General features: G+C 38.4%; 1 protein-coding gene across 21 annotated transcripts in view; it reads right to left on the reverse strand.

Annotated features, from left to right (window-relative positions):
* PLEKHA5 (pleckstrin homology domain containing A5) overlaps positions 1–21,081 on the reverse strand; it is a 214,046-nt gene that overhangs the window by 186,970 nt on the left and 5,995 nt on the right. The window contains exon 4 of one of the 21 annotated variants that reach the window (XM_036297428.1): positions 4,943–5,001. The exons of 19 other annotated variants lie outside the window; for them this stretch is intronic. In XM_036297428.1, coding sequence (XP_036153321.1) covers positions 4,995–5,001 — 7 coding nt within the window. In that variant the 3' untranslated portion in view covers positions 4,943–4,994. Of the gene's footprint in view, positions 1–4,942; positions 5,002–19,874; positions 20,042–21,081 lie in introns of those variants that run through there. One more of the 21 variants, XM_036297427.1, reaches the window with a different exon arrangement.

Consider the following 21,081-nt stretch of genomic DNA (forward strand, 5'->3'; position numbering starts at 1 on the left):
CAGGCACCCCAGTGGGACCCCTACCCTGATCCCGGACACCCTTCAGGGCAAACCAGCTGGCCCATACCCATGCACCAGGCCTCTATCCTATATAATAAAAGATTAATATGCAAATTGACCCTAACAGCAGAAAGACTGGGAATGACTGGTCACTATGACACACACGGACCACCAGGGGGCAGATGCTCAGTGCAGGAGCTGCCCTCTGATGGTCAGTGTGCTCCCACAGGGGGAGCTCTGCTCAGCCACAAGCCAGGCTGATGGCTGCCAGCACAGCGGTGGTGGTGGGAGCCTCTCCTGCCTCCTCAGCAGCACTAAGGATGTCCGACTGCAGCTTAGGCCTTCTCCCCGCTGGCAAGTGGACTCCCCCAAGAGCTGCTGGGCTTCCAGAGGGATGTCTGACATCCAGCTTAGGCCCTGTCCCCCTGGGAGTGGGCCTAATCCAGCAGGTGGTCATCCCCCTAGGGGTCCCAGACTGCGAGAGGGGCACAGGCCGGGCTGAGGGACCCCCCCCCCCCCGAGTGCACAAATTTTTGTGCACTGGGCCTCTAGTATATATATATATAAAAGTCTAAGCAACCATTTGACTATTTGACCAGTAGCTATAACGCACACTGACTACCAGGGGGCAGACACTCAATGCACAGGCATGAAAACATGGAACAGACTGATGAATCTCAGAGGGAAGGGGGGGAGGGCAGGAAGAGATTAACCAAAGATCTTATATGTATACTAGAGACCCAACACATGGTTTCATGCAGCAGTGGGGTCTCTTGGCCTGGCCTGCAGGGATTGGGCCAAAACCGGCTCTCCGACATCCCCTGAGGGGTCCCGGATTACAAGAGGGCGCAGGCCAGGCCGATGGACCCCACCAGTGCACGAATCCGTGCACCGGGCCTCTAGCTATAGAATAAGAAACTGTCACCAGTGGTTGGGGAAAGAAAGGGACTGGAGTGATAGAGTAGGACTATCAGTCTTCTCATAGCCCTTTATATTGCTTGAATTTATCAGCAGCATGTACTGATTTTCTAATAATTACTAGAAAGATGTCAAAGACTATTTAATAGAAAAATGTTCCAAATCATTAAGTGAAGCAAGTTATGAATATGTACCAGTATACTATGACCCCAATTTCTTATGTATGCAAATATACAGGAAGGGAACAAAGACTATATGCCAATAGTTTATATAAATAGGTGATGGAGTATAGGTAATTTTTTAGTAATTTTCTAGGTGTTCCAATAGGAGCATGTATTTCACTTACATTAAAAAAAAAGTTTTTCTCGTAATATATTGTTATGTCCCATTTAGCTGCTATATAAATGCCATAGTTAAAAATCCTTTGGTTTAAAAGAAAGGAGTAATTTATGATCCAGGCCTATAAAATCAGGCTATAAATTAAATAATGATGATGATGATACAGGAATGGGGAGGAGGTGATTATCAGTGTCCAATAACACACACTTTAAAAAATTAATCCTAGAATTTGATATATATGAGTTACAATAAATAAATTTAGGAGAAAGAAAACATTACATTATAAAAAGTTATTTACTTAACATATACTAAAAAAAGATTTAACAGAATGAAAATAAAATAAGTCCATGGATGATAGATACATACCAGTATGTTAAGTAAAATGGGGGGGGGAGGACGGGACTGGACTATCACTAACAATCACAGAAGCTGACTACGCTCTGCCATACGATATCCTTAATTCCACTAGACAGACTGTCACCTGAAGGAGCCACATCATCTTGCTATAATAAACAGCTTACTATTGCCAATTATACATAAATTGCTAGGTATGAACATGCAATCCTGGATAGACATAAAAAATAAACTCACTAAGGCCACTAACACACTCCTTGCCTATGTTTACAATTAAGGAATACTGCAAATGCTTAGGGTAGTAATTTTGACTGGTAACATTAAAAGTTTTCTTTTACCTGACTTCCTTTTAACTGAAAAATTTTACCTATTCTAATATGCACAGTATAAATGGCTTTAAAAGAAAATTTAATCAGTACAATGTCCAGAAAAAAACAGTTTAAAATTAATGCTATTCATTACTGTAAGTAATGCTATTTTGGCACTAAGTAAACTGTACAGAGTTTTAAATTAAATGCTTAACAGTGGAATACTACAGGGTGGGGCAAAAGTAGGTTTACAGTTGTTTGTATGTAAAATAATACAATGTCTAACAAATAACAATACAAGAATAAACTCCCTGTTTCCTGTACCCACAACTGTAAGCCTATTTTTGCCCCACCTAGTATGCAGAGGTTAAAATTATAATCACTATGCAGATTTGTAAGAAAGTGTTATAGCAACCATCCAGTGAAAAAAGCAGACTGCTAAAAAAGGAATGTAGATTATGGCTGCAACTATATGAAATTAGGTGATGGTGAAATTGTGGGCAACTATTTCAAAAAATAATTTATTATTATGGATATATTATTGTTTCTAAGCCTAAAGGCTCAGTCTGCTTATTTTGAGGTTCAGATTTTAAGTAAAGGGATAAGAATCAAGTCGAATGTGCAGCTGTTTGCTCCTAGGAATACAAACAGGAGGAAATAAACAGAGGGAGGATAATGTCTGAGAGATTGGGCTAACAACTTCATTCCCAGCTGTGTTTTAATTTGTATTACTAAATAGTAACACACTCTTTTCATGATAGAGGCTGAGAATATCCATTTGTGCCCAGTGAAAGTTAGAGGCACACTAGAAAAGTCTTAGAATGTTAGATTCAGTAATTTGCTGTCTGGTCTATATTCTAAATTGTACAACATCAGTTGAATTATTCAGGAGTTAATTCTAATTTAATGCCATGTAAAAGCAGAGAGGATGATAGGAATGCTTGATCACTTATAAATGACTTAAAATCCTATACAATAAAACCCTAATATACAAATCGACCGAATGGCAGAACGACCGGTCATTATGACATGCACTGACTACCAGGGGGCAGACGCTCAATGCAGGAGCTGCCCCCTGGTGGTCAGTGCACTCCCACAGGGGGAGTGCCACTCAGCCAGAAGCCAGGCTCACAGCTGGCGAGTGCAGCGGTGGTGGCGGAAGCCTCTCCTGCCTCCACAGCACCACTAAGGACCCCTTGGATGTCTGACTGCCAGCTTAGGTCTGCTCCCTGGGAGGAGGGGGGGAGAGTGGGCCTAAGCTGGCAGTTGGACATCCCCCGAGGAGTCCCAGACTGGGAGAGGGTACAGGCCAGGCTGAAGGACCCCCCCCCCCCCCACCAGTGCACATTTGTTGTGCGCTGGGCCTCTAGTATAAATATAAGAAGACTGGGCAAATTAAAATCATACCCTTTTTGTGGAGGTAAGACAATTAAGTCAATAATAAAGCAAGCTGATATACACTGAGGTCAGTCCTAATTGCAAAAAGCCCTGTTCTTTACACTTCAGAAACTACAGCAACATTTTTACTGTAATCAAAGAGATTAAGGAGGCAGAGATATGTTCAAATGGAGGTGAAGCAATACCTTAGCAGGTGAATGTGTTCTTATAGCTACTTTAGACTCTAGTTTCCCCTCCCCCCTTTTCTCCATTTATTCATTGATATTATTGATTCTAGATAGAGAGAGGTAGGGAGAGAAAGACACACACAGTGATTGGTTGCCTCCCACATGTGCTGACTGGGGATCAAACCTGCAACCTAGGTATGTGCTGTGGATGGAAATGGGACCCCACAACCTTTTAGTGTTTGAGATGATGCTCCAATCAACAGAGCACCCCGCCAGGGTATTTTTTTTAATTTTAAATGAGAACTGTAATGTCAATGGAAGCCTGGACCCGAAAGAAATCAAAATGGGAACATTCAAAATTTTACTATAGAGATTTCTCAAAGCTATCAATTTTTAATGCCATCAGCCTAAGATGACTACCTTTACACAGGACGCTTGAGATTATAAGAAAATACACTAATTTTCAACCTAATTTTATAGAATTAATTTTTTTTTCTAATTTCATTATAAACTTGATCCTACACTTATGGCAACAGCCATATCAGTTGAAATGTGTGGAAATTTTTTTTATTTTTTACTTTTTTAAAAATATATTTTTATTGATTTCAGAGAGGAAGGGAGAGGGAGAGATAGAAATATCAAAGATGAGAATCACTGGTGATCAAGCCCGCAACCCAGGCATGTGCCCTTGACCGGAATCAAACCCGGGACCCTTCAGTCTCCACAGGCTGATCCTCTATCCACTGAGCCAAATCGGCTAGGGCTGGAAATATTTTTTAAAAAGCTGATCATAATAGAGATGACAAAGGTTACATAAAATGATTAATAAGCTCCATATGTGGGTATTATTTAAAACTTGCTTTAAAAAAAAAATTGGTGAATTTTAAATAATCAGATCACTTATTATTGCAGATGAAAATATTACCATAAAGCTCAATTGCTAAAAGATGTTTTGCAGTAGGGTACAGACCCACGACTGGCAACCCACTCCAAGCCTGTTCCCCAGCTCTGCCAGTTCTCTAAGGCTTAGGCTCCTCATTCCTAAGGAGATGAAATGCTTACACAGTGACAGGTACATTGAGTGCTCAATAACTAGTGGGAAGGTCTGCATGGCATATGCAGCAAATGACTTAATGCATATAAAACGCTCAGCGGAGTGCTTGGAGCATAGTTAAGCATCCCATAAATAGCAGGAATTACATAAAAAGTAGGCAAGAACTTAGAACAGCAAATACAATGAATGTAGTCTCTAATTCAGTGATGGCGAACCTTTTGAGCTCGGCGTGTCAGCATTTTGAAAAACCCTAACTTAACTCTGGTGTCGTGCCACGCATAGAAATTTTTTGATATTTGCAACCATAGTAAAACAAAGATTTATATTTTTGATATTTATTTTATATATTTAAATGCCATTTAACAAAGAAAAATCAACCAAAAAAAATGAGTTCCCGTATCACCTCTGACACGCGGGTCATAGGTTCGCCATCACTGCTCTAATTCAATTGTTTTCTCAAAATCTGAAAAAGAAACAAAAAACAAAAAAAATCACATTCCTAGCATGCAATTTTTTATCCCTACTGTCTACTACCATAGGTTCCTAGCAAATAGTAGGTATAGGATAAACATTTTCACATTACTAAACATTGACTATCAAAATCAATTATGAAACTGAGTACTACTAGTTGGTAGACCTTCTCTATTTCATCCTTGCATCCCAGTGCCTGGAAGATTATGTAACACAGTATTCAGCTAATTTCATTTTTTCCCATTCAATTAAAATATAAATTTATTTGAAAATTTAAAACTTTAAAATCAATGCATGGGGTTTTGTGTTTGGATGATGACATATACAAGGATAAGGGCCAGGTGGGTCTAGTTCATTACTATCTTCCTAATAGGCAGTCAAAGTTTAACACATATTAGGGACCCAAATATCTAAAAAAAATGCATGCTTTTTTTTTTTTTTTCATGTTCTATAGAAATGGGAATAACTCCTAACCAGAGTTCATACCAAACACAGATGAGAAGGCGATAATGAAAAATTACTTCTGGGAAGGTGTTTTAAGAAAAAAGTCTTGGTTTATGTCCAGTGCATTTCAATAAAGCTAGAGAAAAAGGAAACAAAGACTTGGAAGTGACAAGTAGAATAAGCTGATCACAGCAAAGGCCTAACAGCAACGTTATCATTATGGATCCCATAAACATTTACTCTGAATAGCACTGAATTTGTGTGTGCTTTCTTAATAAAACTTAAACATAACAATTCAGTCCCCTGTATAGTTTTACCAATAATACGTGCTTTATTACCTGAGAAGCTCCATACAACCAACTTTCTAAAGTAAAAAGTCAACTTTCCACACTGCTCTATAAAAATCTCTAATTATTTCCTCTTCTGTTTCCCAGAAGTTATAATAACTGGTTAGGCTCTATGCCCTAAACAAAGCACGGAAATGCTCCTACTTAGTCTTTTTGACCCCTCTGCCAATTAAAGAGCATACTCCACGGGAGGTCCCTGCAACAGCAACTTTGAAAGATAATTAACAGGAAACCTCAAAAAGCAAGATTACAAAATGGAAATTATTTTCTAATACAAATAATTCTTTCAAAAACAAAACAAAACACACAAACAGAAATAATTATGTAGCAAATTATAAAAATTACCTTCTCTGTATATGTGGATCTACCTATATAAACTATTACTGAGAAAAGGACCCTTCATTCCACATCCACTTTTCAGGAATGTCACTGAATATAAACAAGATTTTCATTCAGAGATGAGTTTTTTCCAGAGAGCTATGTGAATTGTTTCAGAGGGCATTAGTACACCAATGGTCCCCAACTTAAAATGGTTCCAATTATGATTGATTTTTTGAGTCTATAATAGTGCAAAAGTGATACATGTAATAATTACGAGATATTCAATATTTTATTATAAACTAGGCTTTGTGTTAGATGATTCGACCCAACTGTACGCCGTATGTTAAGTGTTCTGAGCACATTTAAGGAAGGCTAGGCTAAGCTATGGCATTTGACCGGTTAGGTTTATTTAAATGCATTTTCAGTTCAGAATGGGTTTATTGGGGTGTCACCCCATCATAAGTCTAGAAGCATCTGTATTTGGGTCAGTAAGGTGTTATGCTTAGTTCCACAGAAGCCAGAAAACATTACTATTCTCCTCTATGTGTTTGATTATGAGAAATTCTATCTATAATAGAATCTTATCACCTTAGTGAAGGCCTTTGCAATCTTGAGTGCAGAGCAGTAACAAATTTTAGATAAAGATTAATAATATTTTATGCCTGAGACTACAATTCACACAATTAAATTGTTATTGTCTTTTACATATTCTATTCCAATTTGATTCTAGGTAGATCACATTTACAGTCCTGATAATGGTGATTCCAAGGATCATTTAAAAATCAACAGTCCCTGCACAGGCTGGGTGGCTGGGTGGGTTGGAGCACCTTCCCGTACACCAAAGGATGCGTGTTCAATTCTCAGTCAGGGCACATACCGAGGTTGCGGGTTCGATCCCCGGTGGGGGGGTGGCACATATAAGGCAACTAATCGATGTCCCCCTCCCCCCGACCCAAATCAATAAAACATATCCTTGGGTGAGGAAAAAAAAAAATCAACAGGCTCCCAAACCACACTAGATCAGGTGGATTGTCTGACTAAAGACTATCAGAGAAACACAGAAACGGGAGACCTGAAGAAAAATCAAGGTTTATGGACTTCGTAGGAAAGAATATTGCTTTCTTCCTTTCCTGGCAGAGGCTCTCTTACTAGATAGAGTTGCGTTCATTATTCACAGGCATCTAATAAAAGCATTTTATTTAATCTCATGATCAAAACAGGTTCAGAATTGTCTGGATTTCCTTCTTGCCAGGGAAAACAGCTGGTATTATAAAAACACACCTAAGCTATTTTACATAGAGCTTGTCTTCCAAATATGTGACAATGAGCTTTCTGATAAGGACTAGCCAGCCACGTAAAGAAATACCTAGCCGGCAACATAAATAGAAGAATTAAAATGAAAAAGAAATAAAAGGACTAGAAAGGGGAAAAAAAACACTTTGTCATAACTTACAGAAGATAAATAATTATATTCATCAAAAGATCACTTAAAAGAAGAGAAGGCAGGCTATACACTCGAATTTACAAAAGATTATTATCTATATTAAACAAACAAAAATCACAAGAAAAAAGACACCAAGAAAAGTGAACAAAAGATATAAACAGGCATTTCAGAGGAAGAACATGAATACACAATGAACCTAATAAAAGATGCTTAATTTCATTAATCTGGGAAATTCAAAGTAAAAGCCACAATAAGAAAACATTTGACAACCATCAGATTGTCAAAAATATAAAAGTTAGACAATATCAAGTACTGACAAAGATATGAAGCAAGAAGAACTCATGTACTGCTAGAGGGGTTATAATATAATAGTACAACCACTTTGGAAAATAATTTAGATTTATTCAATAAAGTGGAAATGCACACACCTTACAACCTCAATTATATTCCTAGTTATTTTTTCTAGAGAAACGCATATAAATGTGCATGAGGAGACATACAATAATCTCTATATATATATATATAAAAGGCTAATATGCAAAATGTCCCCTGGGAAGTTCGACCGGGAGACTGAGTTGGATTACTCGCTATGATGTGCACTGACCACCAGGGGGTAATGCGGAATGAAGGAAGGCCCTGATTGGCTCTGATCGCAGGATGGACCCTACCTGTGCACGAATTTCATGCACCAGGCCCCTAGCATTCACATAATAGCCATAAAGTAAAACAGGAAGTAATGTCCACCAATGGGAAATGGTTAAATTATAGTATAAACATACAAAAAAATTAAAATAAACTACATCAATTGTGGATGAATCTCACAAATAATATACTTAACACAATAAGTAAATCACATAATGAGTAATTTCCCTTTTGTAATGTAAAAAAAAAAAGGCAGGGGAAATTAATCCATGCACTGTATATGGATTCAGGCATATGTAGTAAAATTTAAAGAAAACCATAAGGATGTTATAAACACAAAACGAAGGATGGTGGCTACCTATGGGAGGCAGAGGAATGGGAAGGGGGGGGGGGGGCAAGAGGGACCTTCCAAGATCTGAGCACATTCTAGAGCTAAAGTTGAGTTTCGTGTGTAATGGTTATTCATCTTGTTTTCCCTTAGCTTTGCTGTATTATATTCATTTGGCATGTATTAAATTTTTCATAATGAAATAAAACACATACTCAAAAAAGGTCTTAAACTGTCTTAGATCAGATAAATGCAGTAGTAAAATATTTCACCCACAGAGATTAGAAAATTGCTAATTGCATAAAATAAACTCACCTATATTGTACAGTTTAAATTACACAGATTATTTTAACCTGCCTTGCTCCTTTCAATGGAGCAAGTATGACCAAAGAGTTAGAGGCAAGAAAGTAATTATTATTAATTATTCCTCATGTTACAGAGTTCCTACTTATGAGCTTAGAGTAAAATTATTTCCAGGTGGTTCTGGGAATTTGTAAATCTCCCACTGTTGTCATTCCTATTTTGCTGCCTATTAGGCAACTTTGTGGTTTAAAGATTATGAAATTTTGCTCTGGTTCACCACACAGTTTAAACTTTCAAAGTGACTAAGAGCAAAAGGAAGAGATTAAATATTTACATTTAAAATATCTATTTTGTTAATACCAAGTAAAAAAGACTTTAGAAACAAAAACTGGAAAATGTTAATCTGAAAATCCTGATCCTTGGATTTTAGACTTGATTTAGTATTTGAGATATAGCACTACATAAAGTAATTAAATCATAGTTCTTTAGCATTTGCATATATCATTAATGTTTGATATTTTTAAATAGTTTGCATAAGGAAAATGTCATTTTCAATAAAAAATGATACTTAAAATATTCTGAAAAAAACCTACAGTAAAAATACTGACATAATAAACGAGTTCTATCTCTGTCTAGTAAGCAAGTTCCAGACAGAGTGAGTTCACAACATGTCTACCTAAGCCCCTGGGCTAACCACTACACTGTTGGTCAAATGTCTTAGCCTCTGTCTGTTAGTCTCAGGGTCACTTTTCTCTAATACTCTACTGAACCTAAATCCATCAAACCTCTCAGTGCCCAAGGTCAGATAGTCTCCATTCCATTTCTTAATCCATCCCTTAAACCAACATTAGCCCTATGATGTTTTGCTCTGACTATCCCTGACCTAGCCTTCATGCCACCTCAATCTTGTAAACTAGACTACCATGGAAGTGGTGGTCCATCATTAGAAAACTCTCCTCTATCCTCAACCTCTTCTCAAAGCATTACCCCAATATCCTGGCTGTTAAAGACTTCCCCCTGAGGACAGCAGCTGCCCTGCTGCACCAACAGCAGCTATTTATTCCCTACTGTTCATGGTCCTTCAACTACCCGAGCCATTCATTCCCTTAATCCCAGGACCATACTCATAACATGGCCCATCTGAAGTCATCACGTCAGTGACCACACTCCATCAATACAGCCCTCAACCTCCCAGCATGCGTGTTAACCACTCTCCCTCTGTCTTGGGAGAGTCTCTATCCCAACCCATTAGATGTCTTCTTGCTCCCCTTCCCTCCTTCCCAGCCTAAAGTCCAACGATCTGTTTCAACAAATCTGTCATACCCTAAATTCTCCTCTGCCTTCCTTCGCATTTATCTGGGAAAAAAACTTTTGTGGTTCCAATTATTCGTTTTCTCTGAGCTCCCACTCTCATGACCCTCCCTTAAAGAAACTATAAAGATTTAATGAATGTCTACAATACACCAGAGACATAGCATATAATACTCTGTATTTTAACACATTGCTCACTTGTTTATCACACGTTTTTTATTATAAATATTTATTGAGCATCTCCTAAGACACTAACTTAAGCTCTGAGAATTTAGTAGTGAATAGATCGGAGGAGGTCCCTGCTCTTGTGAAGCACAAGTCTCAGTGGAATTAGACAAATGACAAAAGTAAATGAATAAGAACTTGAGCCATTGGTAAGTGCCACAAGGAAAATAAAATTTGGTAACGTGACAGTAAATGCCTGGTCAATGGGTTTTGGGCGTGGGCCAGACATAGGCATCTCAGACATGGCAGGTTCAGTTCCAGATCACCTCTATAAAGCAAGTCATAATCTTTTTGATGGTGGAGGGTCTTGCCTTCAATTGTAAAAAAGACCCACAGACACACAACATTTGTGAAGTGTAATAAAGCAAAGGTATGCCAGTACTTGAAAGCCTTCTCAGAAGCACACTGAACCTACAGTATCTTCTTCACCTCCCACAATGGAAACACTAAGGCCCATTCTGAACCTTAAACTGATGTGGCCTCAATGAGACTACCAACCAACTATATACATCATCAAAAGGAAAAAAACGCTACTCTAGAGGATTTAGGTACTAAATGTTTTAATAAAGAAGACTCACAGCTCTGGCAGGGTAGCTCAGTTGGTTAAAGCGTCATCCCGATACGCCAAGATTGCAGGTTCAATCCCGGGCCAGGGCACATACACAATCAACCAATGAATTCATAAATAAGTAAAACAACAAAATGATGTTTCTCTCTGTCCCCCCACCCCAAAAAGCACTTAAAAAAGAAAAAAAGGTAAAAGAATCTCACACACATGTCCACTTAACTTTCTATGTAATTGAAGGAAAACATGACAAGCAGTGTGGCCATGATCAAGTATAATCCCATATTTAAGACAGAGAAACTTCAATTCAGCTGGGTTCTGTAATTTGGGGACACGTGTATTATATGGATTATACAAATCCTCCAATTCTTTATTCTCTGTCTCCACAAGCTTTACAATATGAGTTTGTAACGCTTCCCTATGTATCCACTCCTTGAATCTGAGCTGGCCTTGTGTCTTTCTTTGACCAACAGAAAGCAGTGGTCAAAGAACGCTGTCTGAATTCTGAGCCCAGGCCTCAAGAGACACAAAGCACTTCTGCTCATTCACTTTTCCAGTATAAATGACACCTGCTTTCACCACAAGAACAAGCCTACTGGAAGACGAGAGATCATGTAAAAGAGAGCCAAGTTCAGATAAGGCCATTCTAGACCAGCCAATCTCCCACTTGACTCACAATTGATTCCACACAACAGTCAACGCAACAGAAACTAGAGGAAGTGCCCAGCCAACCCAGAGATGTGTACACAATAATATAGTTCTTTCTTAAGCCACTGCATTTTTTGGATGGTTGGCTTATATAACAAGATTAATTAATCATATCTATTCACGCTGGATAATCAATTACACTTCTCCTTTAATGATTTTCAGGAATTGAAGCCAAAAATTGTGAAATATTTTAATTTTGGTGTCTTCTGAAATGAGACTTTAATAGCAGGCCAGGCAGGAAGTATTATTTGCAGAAAGGATTTAGAATCTCATCACAGGGTTTCATTTCTCCTACCAATAATACTGCTTGTTTTCAACTTAGAGTTTCTTTTGCAGCTGTGCTGAGAAGAGAACTTCAGTGTGTGTGTAAATGCAGAAATGGGGGATTAGAAGGTGAACCAAACTGTTATGTATAACCTTCTGGGGTGCAGAGTATGGGGGGTGGGGAGCATAAAAGAAGACTCCACAAACTGTTCCAGGAGCAATAGCAACATTTCCCGATAAATCTTCCTTGGAATACAGGCTATAGGGCCTGACCTTAAATTGTCACAGATAATTACTAGTTAAATCACATGAAGCAATCCAAAGGTCAAGTGACAACTTAGTCAAGTACTTACAAATCACACATTCATGTATACATATCAATACATATGTGACTCTAGCCATCTAGCCATCCATCCATCCATCCATCCATCCATCCATCCATCCATCCATCCAACTATCCATCCACACACACGATCCTGGGCTGTACACTCTTAATCACTACTAAGGGCACTGACCCTAATCTGTGAACTCTGCTACATCTTTTTCACTCAGAAATGGGCAACAGCAGTTCTAGTACAATACAATGGTATTTTGCAAACCAACCCAGCAGAAGATACCAATTGCTGATCCCTTATACTACCAATTGTATTAGCTGTCAATGTGAAACCAAGATGAACAAAAGCTTCAGACTCAATTTACCCAAGTACTCAAATGTTTCCAAACTACTTGGGCTTACATGCAAGCTCATGAATTGCTTTTATTTTTTACGTTTAAGGCTTTATGATATAAATTCATAGATATTAAATTAAGGATGATAAATCCATCCACATCCTCACCTAAGCCCTTGCAAACATCACTAGCTTTTCACAACAGGCTTTCTTACTGATGCAGAAGTGGGTCTCCAAATCTTCTGAATACAGTGGTCCATACAGCTACTGCTCATCGATTAGCGTTGCAATGTTAACTGAAACTCAGTTACCATGTCTGGTAGTCCATTACGTCAATGGCCTGCAAGAAACCACACCTCCCAATATTTACAGGCTGTGTCCTCTCCCACTTTTCATTTTGGCCTTGGTCATGCAACCTGCTTTGGCTAATAGGACATAAGCAAGCATGATGCAGTCAGAGATTTTACAAGCCCTAGCACACTGGTGCTTGTCCCCTTGGGATGTTCCCTTAGAAGCCAGCTGCCATGTTATAAAGAAACTCGAAATAGACCACTAGGTGGTAAGAGGCCACGAGGAGAGACAGTGGATATTCCAGCCACAGCCCCGTTCCAGCAAAAGACTTCTGCATGAATAACCTCAGTGATACCACACATAACAGAAGAACAGCCTAGCAGAGCCCACTCACCTACAGAAAGGTGCGGAATTATGTATATATATATATCATTGCTGTTTTAAGCCACTAAATTTTGGGGGCTGTTCCAAACCAACTGAATCACTAATAACAATCCACACAGATTCTCCATCAGTTACCTTTCAATTTTATCAGTCCAATCAAGGGAATTTATTGCAGGTATGAAGAAATGGTGGCACTTTCACATACTGTAGGAGAGAACATAAATCTGCACAAATCTTCTAGAGAGCAATTTGGCAAAATGTTAAGTGATGAACCTTTTAAAAAACGCATATCCTTTTCCATCAATAATTCCAAGTCTAGGGAACAGACGTGCACATAAGAATGTTATATAAGAATTTTCCTCACAGCAAAATGCTGGAAACACAGACATCTAAAAATAGAGGAATGATTAAAGTATTATGTATTCATAAAACAGACCATCATAGTTAAAAAAAAATAAAATCTACTGAACAGCCCAGCCAGTGTGGTTCAGTGGTTGAGAGTTGACCCATGCAGCAGGAGGGCACTGGTCTGATTTCCTGGTCAGGGCACATGCCCAGGTTTTGGGCTCGGTCCCCAGCAAGGGGTGTGAAGAGGCAGCAGATCGACATTGATGTTTCTCTCTCATTGATGTTTCTATTTCTCTCTCCCTCCCCCATCTTCTCTTTCTAAAATTCAATAAAAAGGAATAAAAAACACGTGAAATCTATTGAATAAATATATAATGACATGGGAACACATAATGTACATTTTTAATGATTTTAGAAAGAGGAAGGGAAAAGGAGAGAAAGGGAGACACAGAGAGAGAGAGAGAAACATCAACTCGTTGCCTCCTTGTATGCACCCCAACAGGGGACTGAACCGGCAACCTGGGCATGTGCCCTGACTGAGAATCCAACTGGTGACCTTCCAGTGCACCGGACAATGCTCCAGCACCAACTGAGCCACACTGACCAGGCCAATAATATAAATTTAATTAAAATAGTATTTAATGCAGGATTGGTGATAAGACCCAAATCTTTTAAAAAATGATTATGCATATATACAGAAATATTAATATAAATTCTCTGTGCATAGTAACAAGACTGGGTGGTTTTGGTTTTTTCCTTCTTTATACTCTTCAGTATTTTCCAAATGTTCTATAATAAAAATGCATTACTTCTATAATCAGAAAAAACACATCATAAAACAGGTTGGGAAAAAGCACGCCCACTAAACAGACATATTATTTGTCTGATTGATTTATTGTTTAATTTGGAATCCTCTGATATCTCTTTACTAAATTTTTTTAAATGCCGCAATTATTAGAATGCACCTATATTCTGTGGTGGAACAATGTTTAAAAGTAAATGCAGTGCAACAGATGAATTTTCAACAGAAGAAAAAATCAACACTAAGTATATAACATGCTACTTTCCCTCTATCATTGCCTTGTGCTATAAGAACTGGGCAAGGAGTGACATTTCTTTTTAGGATTCTGCCATACTGTCCTATTTTACTGAGCTTTAAATTTTAGGTTGAACAGCTTTATAATATTTAATAAAATGGGTATTATATGCACTTTCAACCAAGTTCAGCAAACCCTGTTGGAATTGATTCACTATGAAGATTAAAACTAATTTTCATCTCAGAGGTAAATTCTCCCCTTTTTTATTTTTAAGATCATGTCTATCCAAAGAAATAATATGTGTAATGAACCTAAGTCATTTGGAAGGGAAAGGGAAAACAAAACCCACGCAGAACATCGCTGGGAATACATAGTGGGCAAGTTTTGGTAGCATATGACCGCAGCACTGACACGGTTTGGGAGCTCCTCTCTGAAGTGGCCAGTAATTTCCGAAGAACCAAAGGGAATCCCTGGCCTACCATAGCAGGGTGGAGTTTTGATCACAGTGAAGTTCCACCGCCTGGTTTCCTCGATCATCCCTGCCCACGACAGCCAGTAGAGGATTGGTTTCTCTTGTTTTCTTGCTCAGGATTCAACACTTCCTCTTCATTCTCACAGGTACAGGCCTAAACCTGGACTAAAAATATGGCAATGCCCATACCACACATTTTCAGCTACTCCCCCTGAAATGTAAGGCAAAGGCTTCCTTAGAGAGCAGTGAGAAGTCCGGAGGGCTTCTCTCGGGTGCTTCTACAGTTACCAGCCACTTCAGAGAATAATCCCCAAAGGCACAGAGGTTACTCCCAAGTGGTTCATTAAACTTCCAGCATTTGTACAACATGAGGACTATTTTCTATTCCTCCCAGGTTTCTATAAGGACCCACGGACTAGTATTTTCCGATTTGGTTTGCATTCGCTTTACCAATGCTATTCCTGACAGTATAGACTTCAATATCTCCCCTGTTCTCTGGAAACCACAGCAGCCTAAACTGTGAAGGTTTCTAACTGGAAACAGCACGATCAATGGCAAGGCCTGACTTTCGGCTATGTTCACCCAGGCCTCAGGGGTCTCTGCACTATCCTGGCTTTCTCATGCCTCTGGTCCTACCATCAGGCCTCTGGGCAGATCCTATCTGCCTTTCAGAGGAGAATCACATAAACCAAACTTGATCAACAGCTGGTTTACTAACTCCCTATTGGATTGGATAAATGTCACACGGAAAATATTTAAGTTTCACAAAGGGCCAAATTATAAAGTTTCTGAATAGCATGAAATTAAGTTGACTGTCATCATCAAAATTCATTCAATCAGGAAATATGTATTGAGGAACTACTACGAGACAGGCTTAGGCTAAGGGACTAAAAATATGGCAATGAACAAGACTGCTTTTCATGAAGCTTACCTATCACACGAAGTGTGTGCAAACAGGTATTAAACTAAGTGTTGACTTGATTCTAAAATATACTGTTTCTGAAATAAGGATTGAGGGGTTATTTTATACAATATGGTCATGTCTCCCTTTTCTCCTGTAAAGCTGTTATTAACTCAATGCTAACTGATCATCACAGCACTTTAAACAAAATATAGTAATTACATATTAAATATTTAATCATAATCCTGTTAAGAACTAAGAAGAAGTATAAGGAGAGAATCTGATGGGGCACAGAACTGGCTCTGGAGGGGCTGCATTAGTCCTCCAAAATCTCATCAATGACCCTTTCAAAGGGTCACGTCTCCTCCTCTGCTCAGACCTGCAATGGCTCATCTCCTGAGCAACAGCTGATCACATCAACCAATGAGGCCCCTGGAGTCCACCCATTACTTCTCGGATTTCACCTCCCTTCTCTCCCACACTCCTTCCTCATCACTTCTCTCCTGCTCTTACCCTGTTTTATTTTTTTTCTTATATCATTTATATATTCTTACATACTATACAATGTACTTATCTGTTTACTCTGACATTTGCTCCCCTACCACCCCACTCCCCAAAAGGGCAGAGCTTTTAGTTCTATTTTGATTAGTGATGCATCCTAATTGCCAAGGCACATAATTCGGAGTTCAAAATGTGGTGAAGAGTAATGAAAGAAAGAAAACATCAGTGGATGACTGATTGGAAGATCCTGCCACTGGGACTGAAGTAATAAGCAAAATCAGTTGGCCAAGCCTTGCTCTCCCTTTGATAGTAGACAGGAACTCCAACTACTTCTGCTGCAGTTTTACTCCTTTTTCTAAATTTCCACATCACACCAATCCCATTCCAAGTCTTTCTTTAGATAATGGCAATACTTTCACTCAGGTTATGGTCCAATCTCAAGCCCAAGATACTAGTTACTGTTCATCTTTCAGGTGATTTTCTTACTGCTCTGTCCTGACCCACTCCAGCTGAACTTTCAGAGGCAGGCTCATCTCTATGTTTGTGACAAAGGCCTCTTCCAATAGCCCCCACATTGGGTCAAGTCCTCTCAACATATCTGGTCAAAGCATGATGTATATTTCACAGCATTTATCACAGTCTACAGTGATATACTTGTGGTTATTTTATTATCGACTCTCCCACTAATTTAACTATAAGCTCCTTAAGAGTAAGGTCTATGTCTGTTTCATTGACAAAGCCTAAATCACTTGGTGCATAGTAAATAATAAGTATTTGTTAAATAAACAATGGATTGGATGAATATGGTATTTCCAACTTGGTTCTGTACATACACAGATAGTCAATTAGGTAGATGAGAGAGGATGTTTGTGGATAGGAAGTTGTGTTTCTTGTTCATAAGGGAAGAATAGAAAATAATGTTGGGAGTCCTTTGGAAACGCCAGATTTTAGCCACCTAAAATGCTATGCCAATAGCTCAAAAATAAAACCATCATTAATACCTCCACCTAGAGTGCCCCCCCCCCCACCTACTCCCTACACAAATCATTCTTGTAGCCACTCAGACACAAAGGCTTTCCGTGGCTTTTGACTTCTCTTTCTCTGTCAACCTCCTAGCTCAGCAAGATTTCTAAGGCCTGTCAACTCCTTTTTAATATCTTTGATCAATGGCCTCCTTCCTTTCTATTCCCACTGCTACTCGGTTTAAGCAACTAGCCCCTAGATTACAGCAACAGAGCCAGAATTGGTCTCCTTGATTCTAGGCTTGTCCCTTTCTAATCCATGCTGCCTACATTAAAATCTCTTTTAAAACCTCCACTTTACACTATTAATACTGCATACACCAAAAGACATCTGCCATGGCTTGCCTAGGAAATAAAAAGCTCAGCCTGACATTCGAAGACCAGACTCACTAGAGCTCTATCATTTACCAGCAGGATAGTTATCACTAGTCATCACACACATTATATATATATATATATATCCCAACTCCTATGAATTTATCCTACCATTCATTTAGATCAGCGGTTGTCAACCTGTGGGTCGCGACCCCTTTGGCGGTCGAACGACCCTTTCACAGGGGTCGCCTAAGACCATCCTGCATATCAGATATTTACATTACGATTCATAACAGTAGCAACATTACAGTTATGAAGTAGCAACGAAAATAATTTTATGGTTGGGTCACAACATGAGAAACTGTATTTAAAGGGCCAGAAGGTTGAGAAGCACTGATTTAGATCAACCCATGTGAATTCCATCCATATCCCCAGGCCTAGCAATCCCTACCTCCTTCCTTTATGCCTTTCTAGGACAGCCCAGCCCATCTGCCTCTTCCTCCTCTGATTCCTTATAACACCATCTGACAACTAGTATCATTTTTTCACACCATTACTCCAATTTCCACATACACACACATATATATATACATGTAACTTTCAGCATCAACCCCAACTTACACGTATCTATTATAGAAAAATGAAAAAGTGACAGAAGAGCATTTGTCAACAAATGCTAAAGAACTCTATGTCTTTCACAGGACAGAGGTGGGTAGACAGGGATGTTTACATCCAGGGCCTCCAACTCTGACTCTTCTAACCAATTCTATCTTTTTCTACTCTTCATGTCTTCCCCCCCTTCATTAAACATACACCAGCTTTGCAAATAAGAAAAAACATCCAGATTACAGGGACAATCATTTGAGAAATTCAGAAAGGGTTCTCAAAATGCCACCACTTGAGATGTGGCGGCTCCTCTTGTTCATCCCCAACTAACTCCTTCGCAGAGCAGGAGCCAGCATCCTGTCATCACCGTGGACATGGCTTGCTCAGAGGATGACTGGATGCCAGGCATTAAGCTACGTATTCCAAGAAGAGGAGACCAGAGGCCTGGTCTTGAGCAGTGGTCCTGGGACTAAAAAGACGGACAAAGGGATTCCGCAATAAAATTCACTGTGGTTGGGAGTCCTGGTATCCCAACCTTGAAACTCTAAATGCATTTTATCATTGAAACACCGCTATTAATGTTAAGCTTCCCTAATCTGTCACAGAACACTCTTCTTTCCCTTTATGAAGATGCCATTTCAAAAATCACGTTTTTCCCATTTTTTGTTTTAATGTTTTCCTCCTACTAGACTGCAGGCTCCAGGAAGGCAGGGTCCCTAGAGTGTGGTTCCCTTTTAATTTATAAGTCCCTAGAATAGTGCATGGTATTTACTAGGCACTACTGAGTGGATGAAAAGAAATGACCAAATTCTAAGACCCTGACAATATATAACACTAGTCAACAGGCTTTTGGAAGGTTAAATAAGTTTTATTTGTAGGCTTGGCCAATAACCTACCACTGCACTTGTTTCTATGAAAGAATACCTCTAGTCCCAAGCAATCAACTTACGGAGGGATAAAAGAACCTGCTAATACTGCCCAGCTATAGCAGATATTTTTAGGTACAGAAGAGTTTTAGCCCAGAGCCCTTAATTTGAATGCTAGTGACTAATAGTGAAGGTGTATGACCTACAATTGGTCCTTAACCTCTTTAAGTTTCAGTTTCATCATCTGAAAAGAAAAACACACACACACACACACACACACACACACACACACACACACACACACAACAAAAGCTACTGTGAAGATTAAATTAATTTAATGCTATGCTGAAATGTCCAGCACTAAATGTTTATGATTCCCACACCATCGCCCTCTTTTAATACATGTCTTTATACTACAAACTCCTTGAAGGTTGTGCATAGTTGTGTTGTACCTACTGAATTAGTATAAAGTGCTTTACACTCATAAGAATTCCTTATTAGTCTAAACTCTGTTATGAATATGAAAAAGAAATACAATGCCAATGAATTGTTCTGAGCAGCATACAGTTATTACTTTAATAATCCAAACCCAATTATCATATTACAGTACTAAGATATATCAAACATTTTAAATATGAAATACACAGTAATATATCCTAATATTCTTGCGGCAGTTATTTTATGTTCCCATCTTCACTCATATTTTGGATTGTAGCAACCTATGAAGAAACATTTTTTAAATCACTTGCAACCTTATATGGCTACTTCATTTAAGAAATTCCCCTCACTGAAGGTTAGTTTGAAATTCTCAGCACACATTAGATCCAGCTATAGCAGATATTGAAATAAAACTTCATTAGTCAAAATCAAACACTGCTCTATTTGCATAGCTAAAAAGAAGTTCAATTTTCAGAACTGAATAAAAAAAATTTAAGCCAAGGAAAAAGCAATATGAGAGAATATAACCTCAAAATTTACATACTATTTTATTATCCTACAACGACTTTTTTTCATCTCCCATCCTGCCACATAAAACAATGACCTTTAAATAATCAGAACAAAGTTTCTCACTATTCAGAGGACATTGTTTTAAGACTTACTGGCACTTTAAGTTAACCATCTCAAAGCTATGAAACACAAAGGAATAGTCAATGACACATCCATTTAAGTTAACGTGACCTGTCATTACAGCATCATTAAGTGTTATTTTCAAGGAGTAAGCAGAAAGCTTTATAATTTCTAAACATATAAAATTATTTTCTGTACTTTATGGGCTAAGGTATTGAATATTTTAAGCTACACTTCATAAATTATGAAACTCACTGACAATTATTTCTAAAGATAAGTAGCATGAATTAAGTTTTAAAAGCAATATAGAAACTCAGTAATCAAATTCAAACTCTGTGTACATGTATTTACACACACACACACGTAATACAATAATTTAGAGGCTGGCCGGCTTAAGGTACACAGAAAAAGGTTTCACAGAAAAGAATTAAAGTATTAAATATCTATATTTGAGATAAATTAATTTTCAAATATTAACATTTTTTGGCCATATGGATTTAGAGTAAAATACATTCTCTATATTACATATTCTGTTACCTAACTGTAAACTTTTATTAAAAACAAATCCAAAAAGTGTATAACATAAACTAGTTTATCCAATGCTTATCTGTACAACTCCTACTCTAACCAGGCCCTTTGTTGACATTAACACTATTAACTGTTTCATGCAGCTCTGCAGGGAAGATGCGTA

The sequence above is a fragment of the Myotis myotis genome, unplaced genomic scaffold, assembly GCF_014108235.1.
Source record: "Myotis myotis isolate mMyoMyo1 unplaced genomic scaffold, mMyoMyo1.p scaffold_m19_p_3, whole genome shotgun sequence".
NCBI lineage: Eukaryota > Metazoa > Chordata > Mammalia > Chiroptera > Vespertilionidae > Myotis > Myotis myotis.